Genomic DNA, 22479 nt, shown 5'->3' on the forward strand with positions numbered 1-22479 from the left:
AGATTCATTTTCAGCCTTGGAGACTCACAAGGCACGGTGACCTTACAACCACGCAGGCCCCTCGGTAACGGGCCCCGGTCCAGGAGTGAATAGCAAGTCCAAGACCGGCTTAATTTTCAACCCGTGACAGTCATAGCAGGTTGCCCAGATACTCCTACAGGCCGGCCAGGCGCAGCATCATGCCAAGGCCTGTTCACGAGCTCTTAGAAAGAAGGCAACATTTTTCTGGCAGCAGCGTGAAGCCAAGCGACTTTTTCCTAGCGTTCCACCACCACCACTTGCTTGGCCAGCTCCTTCCAATCCTTTTCTCCACTTACACAACCAGTGGCTTAGAAAGGGGACTAGCTCTTGTTACCACTCTCCTCCACCCCGAAGAGCCCTTCGCCACACAGATAGCCCCGGTGCCATCAGCTTCCCCCAGAGATGCTATATTCTGCTGTTCCTTCAGCATCACAGCACGGGCAGCGTTGCTGCTAGAGAGTGTAAAACTCTCGCCCGTCGCTGCTTTTTACTCCACGAGCGAACGCGTTCTCATCTCTCACCCTTTCGCCTCCCCCCGCCCGGGTTTGGATTAAAAACGGGGATGGGGAGCAGAGCACTGAGAACACTTGTGCAACCTTGAAGTCACTGCTCGTTCTCTAGCGACAAACAGAGCAAACTTCCAGCCAGTGCTAAAGCAAGCCACAAACCTCACAATGACACGCACCTGGCAGATTTCCACAGTGCTGCTCAAAACCAGTTCCTGAATGGCCCTCCCCCCTCCCCACAGGTTTAGAGGCAGTCAAAGGAATCAGTTGATTTCATTACAGGAGAGCTGTAAACAAACAAACGCTTTCTGGCCTTTACTACTTTATGAACAGGATACGCTGGGGATGGTCCCGACGGCCCCTCACGTTAGAAACTGGCTTTGCAGAATTGAGCCTCATGCATTAGTCCCAAGGAAGATCGCTGTTCGTGCTAGGACAACAGTCATGGGAGCAGGGCTTCCCTATTCGGTATGGACAGCATCCTCCTTCTAGAAAGCTATCCTATACAGACTATAACCCCCGAGTACCGCATGGCTTCCAGACAGATACCCTGGTTAGGATCTCTAGGGCCCTGCTGGCAACCAGGGTTTTACCCATTTTAGCTAGCACCTGATCCCTATAGCCACCATGGCAAGGGCCAAAGGGACGGTCCAGTCTTGGGACCATTTCTGACAGGAGCATCCAACATGAAATGGGTCATTTCAGCAGATGACAGTGGCAGACTCAGTTTCCCCAACATGCCCACGTAGGCAGGTCTGAGCCCCAGACGCCCAACAGGCAGAACAAGGAGAATATGCCCCTCGAGGATTTCTGTTCACACCCACCTTTAAAAAGAAAAAAGCTCAGGTAATCAACCCAAACCAGGTGCTTGTCAAGGTCTTCCCCTTCCACGATTTCTATACCGACTTCGATCAGTCCTTCTGCCTTGTTAAGTGCTGTGGCCGCCCAGCTGTTAGGGCAGAGCAGAGAGTCAGCAGCTCTGTATACTAAATGCAGTGAGACAGGGACTCCGCTTGACCCCCTCCCAGGGCCAACTCACGCCCTCTCTCTAGGCCCAGCTTCGCTCACAGGTGGACAATGATGCTAACTTAACTCCATAAAGTATTTGGTGACCTTGGATGAAAGGTGCTATAATTGCGGAGCGTAAACAATAATTAGTTAATTATCCGAGTAATAACCCTGTGCCCCTTATCCACCCAATGCTTCCAGCCTGCGGTTCACGAAGAATAGAAAACAAAAGGTCTCGTGGTACAAAACATGTTACCATTTCCTGAGGTTCATCTAACTCTGCTGGTTTCAGCCTTTTCCATACTTGTGATCCCCCTTTCCAACAGGAGCTTTCTGGAACCTTCCCCACAATCTAGCCCCGACAAATCACAGGGTAGTTACAACACCCAAAGTCCATTTCCAACTCCCAGGTCGAGACTCCAGGACCTAACACCAGCTCTGGTGGATAGCCAGAGGCCTGATTCTCCTTTGCCTTAGACGCTGGAGAGGAAGGATTGTTTAGTGATTAGAGCACTAAACTCTGGAACTCAGGAGACCTGCGTTCAATTCCCGGCTCTGACACACCTCAGGCAAGTAAGTCACTTGGTTGGTAGGTGCCTCAGTTTCCCCTCTAACATGGAGATGAGGCTCCTTCTCTACTGCACTGGGGCATTGACAGGGTAAATACATTAAGTCTTCGATACTATGGGAATGGGGGCCACAGAAATATGTATCCATACCCGAGTGCCACAACTATGCTGACCTCACCCCCTAGCACAGATGCCGCTAGGTCATAGCTGTGGTCCTATAACCCCCATAGTGCATACAAGCCCTAAACTAGACAGACCTTTTCCAAATGAGCATGTTATGCAACCATTCTGGTTGGGGACATAATACCCACCTAGGACAGCTACATTAGATGCAAAGCAGGGAAGAACAGGGCTGGGGAATCCCACTGGCAGGAGGCCTCAGGGCTGTCTATATGAGATGGTTGCACTGGTTTTATTCCAGGTGTTACTTGAAACCAGTGTAGTTAAACCAGTGCAAAAGGCTGTGTGAACACGTATCCCAGTTTAAGCCAGGCAGCTTGTTTCAGTTTAGCTTAAAATCAACTGAGAACTGAACAACAACAAAAAAGCTTCTCCACAGGAATTTGCTTCAAATTAACTTTAACTGGAGCAACTTCTGCATTTAAACAAGGCCTTATATGGTACTTTCAGGGCTGTAGTGGGTCACAGAGGGAAGATAGCTGGATCACAGGCCCTTTGGAGGTTCAAAGAGCCCTACCCAGAGGAAGGTAAAAGGTATTTGCATTCCCTGGGCGGCTGATCAGAAGGGAGGAGGAAACAGAGCGACGACTTTCTATGTGTCACCAAGACAGAAGGGTGTGTGTGCATGCAGGGGAGTGGCCTTAGCACCTGTGCCAGGTGAAGCAGATGCCCTAGACACGTATGGGACCAAGGTCTCATTCTAGGGGGAAACAAAGCAGACGAAACCTAGGCTGTTAGGCTGTTCCAGTCTCTATAGGTTCTCATACCACCTTCTTCCCTGTAGCTCTGAGCACTTGTCAACTGTGCCTTAAGCAAGATGACTAGTGATGTGCAGTCTGGGCTCAGTCCTCACTTGGTGCAGGCCTGGGCCACAGTGTGTGTGTGTGGAGGGGGGGGTGGGCACAGCCTTGAGGCCAGAAGATTGGAGCTATTCAGGTTTAACCCCTCACTCCCTGAAGGGAGAAACAAGGGAGAATAACCCTCTAGTATTTACCCGACTGGGGGTGGGGGCAGTTCCTCTTTTTTTGTCTGCCCCCCTTGGGGTAAGGGGTGGGATAATAGGGTACCAGAGAAAGGGGGAAGAACATTAATTTATCACCACTAGGGCGAGTGAGGCCCCCAACCTCAGAGAGGGGGGATCTGACCATGTGTGGGGACTGAGCCCCTCCCTGGGATTGGGGGGCAGAGAGAGGGGATTTCTCCTATGTGGGAGGGAAACAACCTCAAGAACCCTCTTCCTGAAAGGGGGGGGTGATCTCCCCTGTGGAGACAGGGACACCCCACAGGGAAAAGAAAATCTCCCCTGTGTGGAGAGGGAACCCCCTGGGCTGCCCCCACTCTCCCAGGGAAGGGGGCTCGGGATCTCCCCAGGGGGCAGAGAACCCCCACTCTGGCTGCTCCCAAGAAGGGGAAGAATCCTCCTGTATAGGGACCCCTGGGGAAGGGGGGACCCGCCGGGCTGCCCCCCAGGGACGGACGGGGGACCCCCCGGGCTACCCCCCCCCGGCAGGGGGCCCCCCCAGGGACGGACGGGGGAACCCCGGGGCTGCCCCCCCGGCAGGGGCCCCCCAGGGACGGACGGGGGAACCCCCTGGACTGCCCCCCCAGCAGGGCCCCCCCAGGGACGGACGGGGGAACCCCCGGGCTGCCCCCCCCCGCAGGGGCCCCCCAGGGACGGACGGGGGAACCCCCTGGACTGCCCCCCCGGCAGGGGCCCCCCAGGGACGGACGGGGGAACCCCCGGGCTGCCCCCCCCGGCAGGGGGCCCCCCCAGGGACGGACGGGGGAACCCCCGGGCTGCCCCCCCCGGCAGGGGCCCCCCAGGGACGGACGGGGGACCCCCCGGGCTGCCCCCCCCCGGCAGGGGCCCCCCAGGGACGGACGGGGGAACCCCCGGGCTGCCCCCCCCCCGGCAGGGGCCCCCCTGGGACGGACGGGGGAACCCCCGGGCTGGGGCCCCCCGGCAGGGGCCCCCCAGGGACGGACGGGGGAACCCCCGGGGATCCCCGCACCACTCACAGGTAGGGCTCCTCCGGGGCCTGCCCGCCTCCGGCCTCCCGGCCCGTCAGCACCACCATGGCGGGGCCGGCCGAGGGAGGCGGCCGGGCGGCTCCGCTCCGGATAAAGGGGCCGCGGTGCCAGCCCCGGGTCCCCCCGCCCCGCCGGAAGTCGCGTCAGGCAGGGGGCGGGCCCGGGGGTTAACCCCTGCGGGCCCGGGCCGGGAGAGCTGCCGCTCGGCCTGGGGCAATAGAGACAGAGGGGCAGGATGGGATGGGGGGCAGCAGGGGATGGGGCAATAGAGATAGAGGGGCAGGATGGGATGGGGGCAGCAGGGGATGGGGCAATAGAGATAGAGGGGCAGGATGGGATGGGGGGCAGCAGGGGATGGGGCAATAGAGACAGAGGGGCAGGATGGGATGGGGGGCAGCAGGGGATGGGGCAATAGAGACAGAGGGGCAGGATGGGATGGGGGGCAGCAGGGGATGGGGCAATAGAGATAGAGGGGCAGGATGGGATGGGGGGCAGCAGGGGATGGGGCAATAGAGATAGAGGGGCAGGATGGGGTGGGGGGCAGCAGGGGATAGGGTGTAGCAGGGGATGGGGCAATAGAGATAGAGGGGCAGGATGGGGTGGGGGGCAGCAGGGGATGGGGCAATAGAGACAGAGGGGCAGGATGGGATGGGGGGCAGCAGGGGATGGGGCAATAGAGACAGAGGGGCAGGATGGGATGGGGGGCAGCAGGGGATGGGGCAATAGAGATAGAGGGGCAGGATGGGATGGGGGGCAGCAGGGGATGGGGCAATAGAGATAGAGGGGCAGGATGGGGTGGGGGGCAGCAGGGGATAGGGTGTAGCAGGGGATGGGGCAATAGAGATAGAGGGGCAGGATGGGGTGGGGGGCAGCAGGGGATGGGGCAATAGAGACAGAGGGGCAGGATGGGGTGGGGGGCAGCAGGGGATGGGGCAATAGAGATAGAGGGGCAGGATGGGATGGGGGGCAGCAGGGGATGGGGCAATAGAGACAGAGGGGCAGGATGGGGTGGGGGGCAGCAGGGGATGGGGCAATAGAGATAGAGGGGCAGGATGGGGTGGGGGGCAGCAGGGGATGGGGCAATAGATACAGAGGGGCAGGAGGGGATGGGGGGCAGGAGGGGATGGGGGGCAGCAGGGCATGGGGCAATAGAGACAGAGGGGCAGGATGGGGTGGGGGGCAGCAGGGGATGGGGCAATAGAGACAGAGGGGCAGGATGGGATGGGGGGCAGCAGGGGATGGGGCAATAGAGACAGAGGGGCAGGATGGAGTGGGGGGCAGCAGGGGATGGGGCAATAGAGACAGAGGGGCAGGAGGGATGGGGGCAGCAGGGGATGGGGCAATAGAGACAGAGGGGCAGGATGGGATGGGGGGCAGCAGGGGATGGGGCAATAGAGATAGAGGGGCAGGATGGGGTGGGGGCAGCAGGGGATGGGGCAATAGAGACAGAGGGGCAGGATGGGGTGGGGGGCAGCAGGGGATGGGGCAATAGAGACAGAGGGGCAGGATGGGATGGGGGGCAGCAGGGGATGGGGCAATAGAGACAGAGGGGCAGGATGGGATGGGGGGCAGCAGGGGATGGGGCAATAGAGACAGAGGGGCAGGATGGGGTGGGGGGCAGCAGGGGATGGGGCAATAGAGACAGAGGGGCAGGAGGGATGGGGGCAGCAGGGGATGGGGCAATAGAGACAGAGGGGCAGGATGGGATGGGGGGCAGCAGGGGATGGGGCAATAGAGATAGAGGGGCAGGATGGGATGGGGGGCAGCAGGGGATGGGGCAATAGAGATAGAGGGGCAGGATGGGATGGGGGGCAGCAGGGGATGGGGTGTAGCAGGGGATGGGGCAATAGAGACAGAGGGGCAGGAGGGGATGGGGGGCAGCAGGGGATGGGGCAATAGAGACAGGGGCAGGATGGGGTGGGGGGCAGCAGGGGATGGGGCAATAGAGATAGAGGGGCAGGATGGGATGGGGGGCAGCAGGGGATAGGGTGTAGCAGGGGATGGGGCAATAGAGATAGAGGGGCAGGATGGGGTGGGGGGCAGCAGGGGATGGGGCAATAGAGACAGAGGGACAGGATGGGATGGGGGGCAGCAGGGGATGGGGCAATAGAGACAGAGGGACAGGATGGGATGGGGGGCAGCAGGGGATGGGGCAATAGAGATAGGGGGGCAGGATGGGGTGGGGGCAGCAGGGGGTGGGGCAATAGAGATAGAGGGGCAGGATGGGGTGGGGGGCAGCAGGGGATGGGGCAATAGAGATAGAGGGGCAGGATGGGGTGGGGGGCAGCAGGGAATGGGGCAATAGATACAGAGGGGCAGGATGGGATGGGGTGTAGCAGGGCATGGGGCAATAGATACAAAGGGGCAGGATGGGATGGGGGGAAGCAGGGAATGGGGTGTAGCAGGGCATGGGGCAATAGATACAAAGGGGCAGGATGGGATGGGGGGAAGCAGGGAATGGGGTGTAGCAGGGCATGGGGCAATAGATACAGAGGGGCAGGATGGGATGGGGGGCAGCAGGGGATGGGGCAATAGAGATAGAGGGGCAGGATGGGGTGGGGGCAGCAGGGAATGGGGCAATAGAGATAGAGGGGCAGGATGGGGTGGGGGGCAGCAGGGGATGGGGCAATAGAGATAGAGGGGCAGGATGGGGTGGGGGCAGCAGGGAATGGGGCAATAGAGATAGAGGGGCAGGATGGGATGGGGGGCAGCAGGGGATGGGGCAATAGAGATAGAGGGGCAGGATGGGGTGGGGGCAGCAGGGAATGGGGCAATAGAGATAGAGGGGCAGGATGGGATGGGGGGCAGCAGGGGATGGGGCAATAGAGATAGAGGGGCAGGATGGGGTGGGGGCAGCAGGGGGTGGGGCAATAGAGATAGAGGGGCAGGATGGGGTGGGGGCAGCAGGGGGTGGGGCAATAGAGATAGAGGGGCAGGATGGGGTGGGGGCAGCAGGGAATGGGGCAATAGAGATAGAGGGGCAGGATGGGATGGGGGGCAGCAGGGGATGGGGTGTAGCAGGGGATGGGGCAATAGAGACAGAGGGGCAGGATGGGATGGGGGGAAGCAGGGGATGGGGTAATAGATACAGAGGGGCAGGATGGCATGGGGTGCAGCAGGGCATGGGGCAAGAGATACAGAGGGGCAGGATGGGATGGGGGGCAGCAGGGCATGGGGTAATAGAGATAGAGGGGCAGGATGGGATGGGGGGCAGCAGGGGATGGGGCAATAGAGATAGAGGGTCAGGATGGGATGGGGGGCAGCAGGGAATGGGGTGTAGCAGGGCATGGGGCAATAGAGATAGAGGGTCAGAATGGGATGGGGGTGCAGTAGAGGACGGGGGCAGGATGGCAGGGGAGAGGGTAGCATGGAAGAGGGGCACAGCTTGGCTTGTGGGCAGAATGGGGTGGAAGTGCAGCAGACCAGGGGCAGGAAGACATGGGGATGGGTTGGAGCAGGGAATGGGGGCGCGGCACTAGATGGGGGTGCAGGATGGGATGCAGGTGCAGAACGCCGCAGAGGATGGAATAGGGGTGCAGCGTGGCCTGGGGAATTCAGGATGGGTGGTTGCTGCAGGCAATGGGGCTGAAGCAGGGAGCGCCGCAGAGCATGGGGGTGTGCAGCATAGTTTCGGTGCAGCAAAGTTTTGGGCAATACAGGGAAGGCTGCAAGGTGGCACGGAGTGCAGCAAAGTCTTGTGGCATAGCCCAGGTCTTACACACACACGCACACACATTCATACAAGTGAGGCCTTGCCTCCCACCCGGCGCAGGACTGGCATTGCCACTCACCACCCTTTCCGGCATGTACCTCTGCACCCTGTTTTTTTGACCAAAGTGGGCATTTGTCCCGTTTGCTCTTGCCTGGGACAGCCGGGTCAGGGCTTAAAGAAGGGACTGTCCTGGCCAAAATGGGACATATGGTCACCCTAGCCAAGATAGGGACTTAGACAACGGTGACAGTGGATGGCAGAATGTGCGGAAATTATGAAAGAAGAGGGTCTCTGTTGAGTGGAGTCAAATCATTAGTGTCCTTTGTGCCCTGCGGCTCCAGGGCTGCTCTTGGAATCCCAAGTCAGGAGCCAATACGCCGTGGAGGCAGTGCCCTTCCCTGCTCCCCTGGAAGATCATTTGGAACCCCCAGCTGGACCACGTTACGCTGGAGAGGCCTCTCGCCTTCAGCTTGTTTGTGGGTTTCAACGAATAAAGCCCTCTATGGCTTGCATCCTGGCTTAGACCGTTTGGGACCTCGGAGTCTACCTCTCCCTCTTTATGCTCCATTTCAACAGTTGAGATCAGCTGGCAAACTCTTGCTAACAGTCCCCAGATCTGAATTCTGGAAGGGGCGCGGGGCATTCTGGGCCACGTGTCTACACTGGGAGTGCTTTCCCTGTGTATTATACCAGCAAAGCGCTCCTGGTGTGGACACGGCTATACTGGCAAAGCTCTCCTTTTGCCAGCTTACCTTAATCTACAATCAGTGGTTCTCAAACGTTTGTCCTGGTGAGGGGGTCGCTCTCAGAGGCTTGCTAATAAATTAAAACCACTTTTTTATATATTTAACACCATTATAAATGCTGGAGGCAAAGCGGGGTTTGGGGTGGAGGCTGACAGCTCGTGACCCCCCATGTAATAACCTCGTGACCCCCTGAGGGGTCCTGACCCCCAGTTTGAGAACCCCTGATCTACATGTACCCCTGAGCAATACATGCTCTTCCATTAAAAGCACTGCTTTACCAGTATAACTGCATCTACACTAGAGGCTTGCGCCAGCCCAGCTCAGGCAGTCTGCCAGCTATGTTGGACAAAATATAGTGTGGACATGGCTTATGGCGGGGGGCAGCCTCTGCCCTGGAATTTGTTTCCCCGGGGGTCTGACAGAATCTGAGTTTGTGGACTTTAAGGGCACATCTCTTTATCCTGTTTTGTCCCTGAAGCTGGTTGGGATGGGTTGTGCTTTGACATCCTTGAATGGAAAGTGCTAGGATGGACGTGTGCTCTTATTAAATCCAGAGGAGGGTTCTAAGCTAGCTCACTGCCCAGGCCATCTGGAGCAGAGTTTGCAATGACAGCCGTGGGCAGCACAGCTGTGCCAAGCAGGGCTGTTGTGTGTGTGATGCCGCTTTCCTCAGCTTCACCTTGGTTTCATTATTTTTTCAGCGAGATGGGCCCCCGCGGCCTTTTACCCTGCAGTGGCTGAGAAGCAGCTGAAAATGAAAATGACATTTGTGCTTGCAGTTGCACGGAGCGTGCTTTGACATTGACATACCATTGACCTCCTATATTCGCTCTCGGTTCCCCCTCTTCCCGCTCCCAAGGCTGTACTTTCTCCCTAGAAATGTGCCCTCTCAATCACCCGGGTGAATGAAAGGTATGGTAGAGTCCCAAGAAGTTCAGAGACGTGCCCCAATTTTGAATACTGCCGCAAACTCCCTGGATTTTCAAAACTGGGCTGAGAATCTGTCAATCTAGTCACCAGTACCACAGCATCTGAGCACCTGGTAGTTTCTCTGAGGCCTTGTCTGCAGAGGGAAATTTACCAACAGAACTACCCTGGTATAATTAGACTGCTGTAGTTCTCTCTAGAATAAGATTCCAAGATGGTCACTCTGTCTGTGTGTGGCCAGGGATTCATGGGGATTGGGGGTGGCTCTTAGATTTTCCAGACTGATTCTGTCATGTCTTGCAGACAAGCTGGACTGTAGAGATGAACCCAAACCCTGGATCTTAATCTTGAACTTGAGGCAAGTTCAGCTCCAGACCTGAATTTCATGGTCTGGGCGTACCTCCATAATGGATCAATCCAGAGCCCTGCACCCAAACTTTGGGAAAGTTCGGATTTGAATCCTGAGACAAAATCCACAGCTGGAGCCCACTTCTAGTACACAGGAAGGAGGGCCGGCTCCAGCTTTTTGGGGGGGGGGGGAGGGGGAGCCAGGATCGGTGGCACTTCGACGGCAACCCTACCGCTCCGAGAGGGACTTAGGGACCTGCCACCGAAGACCCGGACGTGCCGCCCCTTTCCATTGGCCGCCCCAAGCACCTGCTTCCTTTGCTGGTGCCTGGAGCCGGCCCTGACGGGAAGGGATTCCTTTCCCTTCTCCGCCCATCCCAGTATCCCAGTTATAGGGTAGTAAGGACCAGCAGGAATTGGACAGAGCTCATTGTTCCCTAAATGGGAAGCGCTCCATACAGAACAGTCCCCTCCCAGCGTCCCCTTCTCTGCTTTCCCAAAGCTCTCGTGGACACAGTTTACTGCGCCTCACGCTATCGGTGGAGTTTTGCTGTGAATAGTTGCAGCTGTATTTCATCCCCTTCCCTCTTGTACCAGGCAGTAAAGTGATTGTTCGTTCATATTGAACTACCTAGGTACCACCATGTGTCTGTGATAGGGTGACCAGATGTCCCGATTTTATAGGGACAGTCCCGATTTTGGGGTCTTTTTCTTATATAGGCTCCTATTACCCCCCCACCCCCTGTCCCGAGTTTTCACATTTGCTGTCTGGTCACCCTAGTCTGTGGCTGGGTACATACCTCCATGCATCTGTGCTGCTGCAGGGGCTAGCCTCCTGGCATGCCTGGGCATGGGATGTGACAGCTGCTGAGAAGTACAAGCCAGCACTATTCGGTCTTTTAGGACAGGAAGCAGCAGCCTGCAGCCAATTGAAACTGCAAGAGGAGGAAATGTCACCAGTTACCTATATTGGAAACCCTAGTCTTGCATAAAGGCCCCGATCCATGGAAGTTAGGAGCCTAAATACCTTTGAGGATCTGGGCCAACATCCCTTGTGACCTTTAACAAATTAACGGTGTGCCAGATATAGGTATCATGTGTACAATACATCCCCCCTATAAACAAAAGAAGTTTGGAGATGCCATTACCAATGTTCCTGCTTCATAACAGCATTAGGACATGCCATAGTGCTTCCATTCTGGGTTTAAATCTTCTTTATCTGGAGCAACACAGCTGTGGTGTCATCTGGTGATTGTATTTGTGTCGATGGTACTCTTCAGTCTGCCCAGTGGGTAGTTCTAAGGGCTTTTTTGTATCACAGTTAGTGTTTTCTTCACTTGCTGTTTTAGCCTCACAAATCAAATTTTTGTCAACAGATGTGATTGCCCCCATATAAACAGTCCTTAGGTGTCTGCAGATTCCCCTAACTAATTGTCCAGTCTCTGTCTGAATTACATATGAGCTGAGTTGCTCTGCTAGTTACATTACCATGCCAGGGTGCCACCGACCCCTTACATTTTGCATAATTATGATGGAGTTTTTTGTGAGATTTCAGTGTTCTGGCATTTTGTCTCATAGAATGATTTCAGTTGCCATCCATCCAGCTCTGTTTTATTTTGTCGTGCTCTGCAACTCTAGGCATTAAAAGAGACTCCTTCACAAGTTAAAAAAAATAAAATAAAATAAATAAAACAACCCCAGTCAGGACCCCAGCATTGCCTCTCATCCCCTTGTTGTGTACTAACATCAATCTGAATTTCTTACCAGAGCACCAGCTGCTGAACCACCAGCAACACAGTTTACATGCCTATTGGGACACAAAGGAAACATAAGAGGAATGCCAGACCAGATCCTCAACGCAACCGCACTGACGTCAGTGGAGCTGTGACACATTGACAATATCCTGGACAAACCTTACGGAGTTAAGATAAACTCCACTGAATTAAGTTTAACCTGACTGAATTAACTGTCAGACCCCTGGGGCCATTGTGTTAAAAATGAAAATTGTGTATGTGCTATTGAGGAATTGTCCGTAACTCCTGTAGGAGGAGATGGATGCTAATGTAGGTCCTCCAGTATCAGTGTCTTGGAAGCCACTCCCAGGATCTCTTTTTGACGGTGTGTCCCGGTCGAAGACCAGACACCTGGTTACCCTATCCAAGAGAGCCAATGGAGCAGGACGCCTGGGAGTGGGTGACCTGGCTGGACCACTGAGGGGAAATACAGGTGCAGTTGCCCTGAATTGCGACAGGAATGACCCCAGCTATAGATCTGGCCCCTGGTTTTCTTGTTTTTTTCGCTCGTTTCAGAGTTAGCAGCGTGGCTTGTTTTCCATGGATTTTGCTGCTGTAATTACAGGGTTCAGCCTGAGGAAAGACGTCTCTGCGCTGAAGTGGTATATTAAAAAAAAAAAAAGAACACTCTTTTAATTTCAGAGGTTCACACTCGGCAGCCTGTTGTCTTGTTACCTCGATGAATATCTCGTCTCCTTCAAATCTCTGCCGAAGGTTTAAGAGCTTATAACCAAGCAAAATAAAAAGAACAAGGAGTACTTGTGGCACCTGAGAGACTAACAAATTTATTTGAGCATAAGCTTTCGTGGGCTACAGCCCACTTCATCAGATGCATCGAATGGAACATATAGTGAGAAGATATCTATACATACAGAGAACATGAAAAGGTGGAAGTTGCCCTACCAACTTTAAGAGACTAATTAATTAAGATGAGCTATTATCAGCAGGAGAAAAAAAACTTTTGTAGTGATAATCAAGATGGCCCATTCCAGACAGTTGACAAAAAGGGGTGAGGATACTTAACGTGGGGAAATATTCAATCTATTATGCAAGGCAAAATACAGAGCATCAACAACTTCAGCCAAGTCTGGGCATCCCTCCTTCACCAGCTGATTGGAAGGACAGAATGCCACAACTCTCCAATCACTGGGGGGCTGCCCATTAAACAACACCTCCAGAGGAACAGCAGAGTGTTAGTGCTGGCTGTTCACCTGTCGGCTCCAAGGAGCCCACCTCTCATCCTCCGCTCCCTGCAAAATGCTGGAGGCCAAGCTATTGTGCAGCCAACAGGAACCAAACAGTAGGATGCTGTTTCCTGATTCCAGCTCAAATCATCCATCTCCTGCTTGCAGTAGGTTTCAGAGTCACGAGGAATGGATAGGAAGTTGGCCAGGGTATGTTTCCAAGCCCCTAAGTAATATGCCAGCAGCATCTGCCTGGTGATAGGTGTTAAAACTTTCGGGAAAGGGTTAAGTGGGTTTAGCTGCCTCACTGAGGCAGGTGGCTCACTACCCCACTTGGATATGAGAGGGGTTGGAGTGAGACTCTGGGGAGAGAAGATCTAGGGTGTGGGCTGAACAGTGCAGAGGGAGGAACTCTAGGAGCGGCCACGCCTGGGGTGATGGTTTAAGGTGAATGTTTTGTGGCGTTATTAACAAGGACGTTTTTAATGATTAACTTCAGCAGGAAGGCGAGTTTGTGGCCCTGTGAAGTGTGTGGACTCTGTTTTAGAGGAGGCCAGGAAAAGTTTACCCCCTGAAAATGGGGATTTATAAAGGAAACGGCCTTTCCTGCTACAGCCACACTCCGGACTTTATAAAGACTTCGGCTGTAGCTGGCTTGTGTGTGTGGTGCCCAGTGGTCCACAAAGTCTTTCAAAGCTGCTTTAAGGCAACTGCATAAGGACTAATTACCTTCCCCTTGAAGTAAAGCTCCGTAGCTCTGTTCTTCCTTTAAGACCCAGGAGAGAGAAGCATAACAGCCTGCCGAGAAAATTGTCTTCAGAGGAAAGAACAGGCCTTTTTACTAGCAATTTAAACAGTTGGCGCCGTTCCCTTTTATACCTGGCAAAGGCAGGAACAGCCTGTTCCAAAGGAAATTAAGAAAATAAGAGTTGTGGTTTCACTGCACTGCGAAGGGATGGGACCATGGGCGATGGGGAGCATAGGCCGGGGAAGGCTGTGCCTCCCCAAACAGCCTTGCATGGCCCTGCCCATGCTCCACCCCAAAGCCCCCTCCTGCCTGCTTCCAGTTCCCGTCCCGCTCTTCTGTGGCCAAGAGGCTGGGGCAGGCAGGCTGGGGCTGGTGCGCACAAGGCCTGGGGCCCGGGCTACACTGTGCTGACCGTCCATTCACCCAGCGTTCCGGGGCTGGGGGCGTGCAAGGGGGCCGGTGGCCATGCGGGGGTGTGTGTGTGTGTGTGCTCCGGGCTCTGGCAGGTGAGGGGGGGCAGAAGGGGAGGAGTAGTGGAGGGGCTGGGGGCTAGCCTCCCCCAACAGCACATTCACCCAGCGCCCATGGATAGGACTCTCTGTGCATGAAGGGAGAAAAGGGGCTTTAGACTACCTTTGCCCCCCTCGCATTCTGGGACCAGGCCAGAGCCTGCTCAACCCCTGGTTATAAACTAGAGCAGCAGCAGGGCTGCTCTAACTCACAACTGACTTGCTATGGCCCGGTAAGGCCGTGCATTCTGGCCATTCCCCCAACCCAACTCTCCTATCCTGAGAGCGGGACATAGAGCCCTTATGCCAGATGGACAGTGGCCCTTCCGCATGGGGGATTCTCAGGCAGCCACGTTCCCCACATTTAGGCCCCTTTCCATGGCATAGAGAGGCCTTAATGCTCTCCGGTTTGAGAAATATCCCAGTTTCCACGCGTTCCAATCAGAGGCACGGGGTTTTATTCCACGAGAGAGACCCCTGGCAAGGAAGTGAGTTAGGGGCAGAAACTGAGACCTTGAGTGGAGGTGACTCCCATCACGGCTAAACTTTCAGCCCTCGCTATTGCACGACTCCCTTGAGTTTAGGGTGGGATGTTTCTCTTCTACCGAAACCTCCTAGATTAAAATTCGGACCCCACCCTTGGAAGGATGGTCTGGTGGCAAAGGCACTGGACTAGAACTCAAGCTAGGTAGGAGCCCTTCCAAGCTCTGCTACAGACTCCATCAGTGAACTTGGTCAAGTCACTTAAGGCTTGTCTGTTCAAACAGTTAATGCATGACAAGCAGGGTGTAAAACTAGACTAGCTGTCTGTGTGCGTCCCACTCCTGGGCACTAGAATCATAGACTATCAGGGTTGGAAGGGACCTCAGGAGGTATCTAGTCCAACCCTCTGCTCAAAGCAGGACCAATCCCCAACTAAATCATCCCAGCCAGGGCTTTGTCAAGCCGGGCCTTAAAAACCTCTAAGGATAGAGATTCCACCACCTCCCTAGGGAACCCATTCCAGTGCTTCACCACCCTCCTAGTGAAATAGTGTTTCCTAATATCCAACCTAGACCTCCCCCACTGCAACTTGAGACCATTGCTCCTTGTTCTGTCATCTGCCACCACTGAGAACAGCCGAGCTCCATCCTCTTTGGAACCCCCCTTCAGGTAGTTGAAGGCTGCTATCAAATCCTCACCCCACCCCAATCTTCTTGTCTGCAGACTAAAGAACCCCAGTTCCTTCAGCCTCTCCTCGTAAGTCATGTGCCCCAGCTCCCTAATCATTTTCGTTGCCCTCTGCTGGACTCTCTCCAATTTATCCACATCCTTTCTGTAGAGGAGGGGCCAAAACTGGACGCAATACTTCAGATGTGGCCTCACCAGTGCCAAATAGAGGGGGAATAATCACTTCCCTCGATCTGCTGGCCATGCTCCTCCTAATGCAGCCCAATATGCCGTTAGCCCTCTTGGCAACAAGGGCACACTGCTGACTCATATCCAGCTTCTCGTCCACTGAAATCCCCAGGTCCTTTTCTGCAAAACTGTTGCTTAACCAGTCGGTCCCCAGCTGTGGTGTGCAGTGGTGTGTTTTGAAACAGGAGCAGTGGGGAAAGCTTTGCACACAGCAGCATGGTCCACATGCACAATGAATGCCCAGCAGCTAGCGTGAGGTCGTGTTACACCTCCGCTTGCTGCGTACTAACTGTTCATATAGACAAGCCCTACGTCTCTCTGTGCCGCCGTTCCTCCTTTATTGGGGGAAAAAAGAGGACGAAGCACATCTTGTCCTCCCAGGGGATTGCAGGGAAAAACACTTTGAAGACTGTGAGGTATTTGGATAATACAGCAAGTGAGCCGTATAAGCACCTCGGCTAGAGAGAGCCTTTTGTTGTGCATTTTCTGTAGTGAGTGTTGTGTTTCCATCTCTGGAGAAAGCACGTTGGAGCAAAGACGTTGCAAGCGACGTTTTCTCCATTCCCTCCTCAGTTATTCAGCCTCATGCCTGCCAATCCCCCCAAGACATCCTGGGTTTCATTTGTTGCCTCGTGTTATTTATTTTGATCGCGAGCCAGACGCAGTTAATCCTTCTGGTTGGCGGCAGGGAAAATGTCACCGGCTGTGTAGTAATGGCGCAAACGGAAGCCAAGCCCCTGGGGCAGAGCAGGGCTTCAGAAGGTGAAAAGGCCTCACGCGGTCTCCCAGCAACCCCCTGAGGGATGGATCTGAAGGGTGGCCTCCTCTCTGGTTTGGGCCAAATGCAGGGGTGAGAAGTGAGGTGGTAGAAGTTAGACGCCCCAATGCTACATGATTAGGATTCTTTGTATTCTGGTAACACCGACGAGCCTGCACAGACACAGGGCAAGCTGTGAGTCCGTCTTTACAATCTAAGTGTATGACAAGCGAGAACCAATGGATATAGACAGACAGAGCAGTACAAGGAAGCACTCTTGGTCTGCGCTCACCCTCCCTTAAGCTTTCGGGCCCCGATTCAGGAAACCACTGAAGCACGTGCTTAAAGTGCTGTCCTGCAGAGGTCTGTTTTCCTGACTCCGGGCCTCAGACCCCCTTAGATCTACTCACATCCACGTGCCCACGTGTAAAGCCTTTGGTGTCACTTGCAGGCCGAGGAGGGGGACGTTAACGCAAGGAGAGGGCTACTTGAATCTACTTTGTCTTACATCCATCTGCTCATTGCTGGGAAGCTGCATCCCGCTTCCCTGCTCTCCACTGCATCTGTCACACTGGACTCACGCTGTAGGACAAATCCAGAAGGAGGGAGAGAATGAGGATTACACACTGGAAAGTGGATGGGGATTTAAGTAAGTCTTGAGTGGGCGTAGGCTGAGCTGGGACCGATACCCTGTTGGGACAGGAACAAGTGTCATTTACCCCCGTTTCGCGCTCACCTCTGAATCTGGCCGTGTAGCAACTATAGAATCATAGAATCTCAGGGTTGGAAGGGACCTCAGGAGATCATCTAGTGCAACCCCCTGCTCAAAGCAGGACCAACCCCCAGCTAAATCATCCCAGCCAGGGCTTTGTCAAGCCGGGCCTTAAAACCCCCTAAGGATGGAGATTCCTCCACCTCCCTAGGGAACCTATTCCAGTGCTTCACCACCCTCCTAGTGAAATAGTGTTTCCTAATATCCAACCTAAACCTCCCCCACTGCAACTTGAGACCATTGCTCCTTGTTCTGTCATCTGCCACCACTGAGAACAGCCGAGCTCCATCCTCTTTGGAACCCCCATTCAGGTAGTTGAAGGCTGCTATCAAATCCCCCCTCATTCTTCTCTTCTGCAGACTAAATAACCCCAGTTCCCTCAGCCTCTCCCCGTAAGTCATGTGCCCCAGAGCCTTGATCATTTTCATTGCCCTCCACTGGACTCTCTCTAATTTGTCCACATCCTTTCCGTAGCGGGTGGCCCAAAACTGGACACAATACTCCAGATGTGGCCTCACCAGTGCCGAATAGAGAGGAATAATCACTTCCAGCCTCACGCTGTCTGTGGTGCAGTTTGCACTGCAGGGACATATGTGAGCAAAGATTTATTCCCTTTGTTACTATGAGCGCGTTGCCATCCGGGGAACCTCCTGATGGCAAGGCACGGTGCTGCAGGCTCTCTGCCTCAGTTTCCCCAACCAGCATTTCCAGCCTCCCCTGGTGGTTTATGTGGCTCAGCCTTCCAGCTTGGCCAAGTTCAGTTCCCTTCCGGCCGTGAGGGGGTGGGAAGAGTCCAAGGTCACAGCCCAAGAAAGCGCAAAATAAGAGTCTTTGTCCCAGCTGGGTTTAGTTCTAAGTGTAGCCCCTTTAGGGTCATGCATCCCTGCACCCTCTGGGCTCAGCTCTCCGTCGCTCTCCTGCTGCTGCCGGTGGGAGATGCCCTTGTCAGGGCCTGGCTTAAGAACCTTTGGCAGGTCCCTCCAAATAGTTCCCCATCAGGGCCTGCCTTCCCTCCAGACATGCGCAATCTGAGCCCACTTCCGAGCTCCAAACCAGCTTCTCTCACCACTGATCTCTCACTGTTGATCTGCTCTCATCCCCAGAGGAGTGGACTCTCTCCTTTCTTGCCTCTCCCTTCTGGCCTGACACCCTCTACGGGTGGATGCAGGGACGGGGGCTGATTGGGCCGACAGCAGCTCATTAACCCTTCCAGGTCCGCGTGGGGTTTGTCTCCCTTCCACACTGTGACTCTTTGAGAGCCGGATCCAAAGTTGACTGAAGCCAAGCAGAGTCTTTGCATTGACTCCAGTGAGCTTTGGGTCTGGCTCTGACAGTTCAATCTTTGCCACTGACTCAGTGGGAACCACTCTGGGTTCTAAAGGAGTTTGTGGCACTTGCTAACTGCACCCTCGGTCTCACTGCAGCCAGGCCGGTTTGGAGCTGAAAAACCCTTGTTCCTTGCACTGTTTCCAGTCTGGATCTCGCTCCTTCCAGCCACCGGAGCTTTGGACAAGGGAGTTTTGGGATAAGTGGTTCAGGGCTCCGTGGACTCTTGGGGGTTCGGCTTGATGAGGCCTCTCTGCTTTAACGGCTGCAAAAAAAATCCCAGCCGAGAGAATAATGTTTTCAGTGGAGAGCTCTCGACCTGGCATTTAAATGATTCATTGATCCTTTGTGGATACCCCCTTGCATGTGCCTTACAGACCCTGATACGGAGCTGTCCCAGCCTGCCACCGTTCGAAGGGCACTCCAACTCCTCAGTGGGGGTGAGGAGTGCGAAATTGACAGAACAGGCCAGCACTGCACAAACCGGCTCACGTGTTCCTAGCCCCATCTCATTGCTCTGGGATATGACTTCACCCGGAATTGTGGGTCAGGTCAGAGGGGTATGGAATGTGTGTACCCCACTGTTGTGATCGTGGGGAGTTCTGCCCGCACGTTTTCCTCCCCCTGCCCCAACGTAGCTGTTGGGGGGGGGAGGGTATTTTAGATGCATGCCTGGGGACCGGTTGATCGTGCAGAAGCCAGAGCAGAATGCTCCCACGTCGCAGCGGTGTAAATGACTGCTAAAGGTGCAGACAATGAAGAATCGGGCCCACCGTGCAGGGCATGGATGGATCAGGCCCCTGGTGTTCTCCGTCCACGCTGAGCGACTGTCATCTGAGAAAGAAAACGGGACAAGGGGAATGAAAAGGAATCAGATTACAAACCCCAATGGTGCATCCGCCCGGAACATGAAGACAAACTAGGCAAAATCTCCTATTTAGGGAGTGTTTTAACCCACTCTGTGTACTGCAAGGGCAAACATCAGACCTGTCATTGGTGCCACCTTATGTAAAGATGAAAGTCTCCGCAGGAGTCTGACACTTTAAAAGGCTTTTCGTGAGAAGGCAAAACATAAATTCACCACCTTTCATGTGGAAATGGGTCTGTATTGATTGTTTGGGCCACACAGGGAGCTGTAAAGGTCAGTCTTTTGTAGCGAAGGTCATGTCATAAGAACATAAGAATGGCCCTATTGGGTCAGACCAAAGATCCATCTAGCCCGTATCCTGTCTTCCGACAGTGGCCAATGCCAGGTGCCCCAGAGGGAATGAACAGAACAGGTGATCGTCAAGTGATCCATCCCCTGTCACCCATTCCCAGCTCCTGGCAAACAGAGGCTAGGAACATGATTCCTGCCCATCCTGGCTAATAGCCATTAATGGAATTATTCTCCGTGAATTTATCTAGTTCTTTTTTGAACCCTGTTATGGGCTTGGCCTTCACAACATCCTCTGGCAAGGAGTTCCACAGTTTGACTGTGCGTTGTGTAAAGAAAAGGAACATGATTCCTGCCCATCCTGGCTAATAGCCATTAATGGAATTATTCTCCGTGAATTTATCTAGTTCTTTTTTGAACCCTGTTATGGGCTTGGCCTTCACAACATCCTCTGGCAAGGAGTTCCACAGTTTGACTGTGCGTTGTGTAAAGAAAAGGAACATGATTCCTGCCCATCCTGGCTAATAGCCATTAATGGAATTATTCTCCGTGAATTTATCTAGTTCTTTTTTGAACCCTGTTATGGGCTTGGCCTTCACAACATCCTCTGGCAAGGAGTTCCACAGGTTGACTGTGCGTTGTGTAAAGAAATACTTCCTTTCATTTATTTTAAACCTGCCTATTAATTTCATTTGCCAGAAGCTGGGAATGAACGACAGGGGATGTCCCTCTCCTCTGTTCCTGGCTCAGGCATCAACTTGCTGGGTGACCTCAGACAAGTCATTTTCCTTCTCTGTGCCTGAGTTTCTCCACCTAAGGGCAGGTCTGAGGCTACTTCACCATCTTTGTAAGGTGCTTTGAGATGGTTGTTTAACATCGTTTCATTATTACTGCTTTAAACATGACACAGGCTCTAGAGGGAAAGGGAGGAATATCAGGTGGTACAGAGGGCTAGCAGACCAGCTTTGAGCCTTGAAATTGGGGCTTGTCCAGGACAGAGGCCTCATTCGAGCCCTCTACACAGGGGTGAATTCCACCCAAAATGCAGACCCGGATCCCAGGTGTTGACATCACACATCGCACCAAAGGTGGGAGGAACTTGGTGGACAGGGGGTGGTTCAAACCCATCTCTGCTTTCAATGTATATAATCTTTGTTAGGGATGCATGGATGCTTTCAGGGTTCCTGCTTCCTGCCCAGGACAATGGCGACCGATCTTGTACAATGCAGAACTACAAAGGGAGGCTGCAGGGATCTACAGCTCAGAGCAGGGACTTTAGGGTTAGAACCTGGCATGGCCTGGATTTTGCCCTTGCAAGACTGACTCATGCGTAGGGACAAGACTTGACTCCAGACGTGCCCTTTACAGGAAACATAGGCATGCCAGACTGGATCAGATCCCTGATCCATCCTGTCTCTGCCAGTAGCCAGCACCAGCTGCTTCAGAGGAAGGTATAAGAACCATGCCTTAGACAGACGGGGGGAAATTACGCCCCACCCTGCTGCTAGACCCAGCAAATATTGAGAGCCACAGAAACACCCTGCAGGAGGTAAATCACCCATGACTCACAAGAGGGTCCCTCTAAATCTCATGGTGGGCACATTGGCATCTCATTTCCTTCCCTGAGTCTGGGTGCAGGACAAACCCCGCTTGACTCTTCAATCCCACCATCGAATCATCGAAACGTAGGGCTGGAAGGGGCCATCTAACCCATTCCCCTGTGCTGAGGCAGGGTTACCTGTACCTAGATCATCCCCAGCAGATGTTGGTCTAATCTTAAAAACCTCCCAGACCCTAGGTAACCTGGTCCAGGGCTTAACGATCCCTATCGTTAGAAAGTTTTCCCCAATATCTAACCTGAATCGCGCTTTCTGCAATCTCTCTCCATTGGATTTTACTTTAAACCAGTGGTGTCATGGTAAAAAAACAAAAAAGAAGAAGAAGTGGACACACTAACTTTTCTGCTGTTCCAGGCCAGGCAGGCATGGAGGTAAACTCTGTATTCCCCAGGTGAGAAGTGGTAACATTTACCCTCGACTCCGCGACCACTTTTAACAGTTTCAGTCTGTCATCCCGTAGCCTGACATGGGTTTTAATGGAACTACAAGGACAAGCTGGTCCTGGAGGGATGATTAGGATTAGATGACAAGGGATTAGAGGGACCAATGAGGAAGGAACCAGGCAGTTGCACCTGTGGTTTAACAGAGGGTTAGGGCAGAAACCTCCATAGCAAAACAATACCAGGTGGAAGCAAATCCACCCTGTTCATTCCGTCCGGGGACTCTTTCACTAACGCCAAACCCCTCGCCGGGATGGTTTCCTCGCACGCTGAGGCTGGCGGAATTTGATTGTTATTGATTTTTCTGATTTTGATCCATTTTCAAAAAAACGATTTTAAAGGATTTTTTTCTCTGTTTAGATATGTTGATTTTTGCACTTGCAGGACATTAAGGGGGGCAGGGCTGGGGCTAGGTCTGAACTGACTGCGGGGCTGTATGGGGATGCTTGCACAGCCGAGGGGCCCAAGGGCAGAAGGTATGGGGGAGGGGGCAGTCAGCCTGACCTGGCAGAGCAGAGACCCCCCCCCCCCGGCCAGGACCACAAGGAGGAGGAGGAGTCCCCAGCCCCAGGGGCGGCTACCTGCCCAGGGACAGAGCCATTCAGCAGCGGGGTGGCCTCCTCCACAGCTGGGAACTACTACTCCTCGCCACCCTGGCCGGGGGGCTCTGCCCCATCGGGTCAGGATGACCGCAGCCTCCCCTGCATCTTGTGCCTGCAGGGATGGGGT

The 22479-nt window shown here is 54.1% G+C and overlaps 1 protein-coding gene across 2 annotated transcripts in view; it reads right to left on the bottom strand.

Moving 5' to 3' along the window:
• R3HDM4 (R3H domain containing 4) overlaps positions 1-4462 on the bottom strand; it is a 31573-nt gene extending 27111 nt beyond the window's left edge. For both annotated transcript variants that reach the window (XM_005281051.5, XM_005281050.5), the window contains exon 1: positions 4304-4462. In XM_005281051.5, coding sequence (XP_005281108.1) covers positions 4304-4362 — 59 coding nt within the window. In that variant the 5' untranslated portion in view covers positions 4363-4462. The remainder of the gene's footprint in view (positions 1-4303) is intronic.
• Positions 4463-22479: the final 18017 nt, after the last annotated feature.

This window comes from Chrysemys picta, chromosome 25 (assembly GCF_011386835.1).
Source record: "Chrysemys picta bellii isolate R12L10 chromosome 25, ASM1138683v2, whole genome shotgun sequence".
Taxonomy (NCBI): Eukaryota; Metazoa; Chordata; order Testudines; family Emydidae; genus Chrysemys; species Chrysemys picta.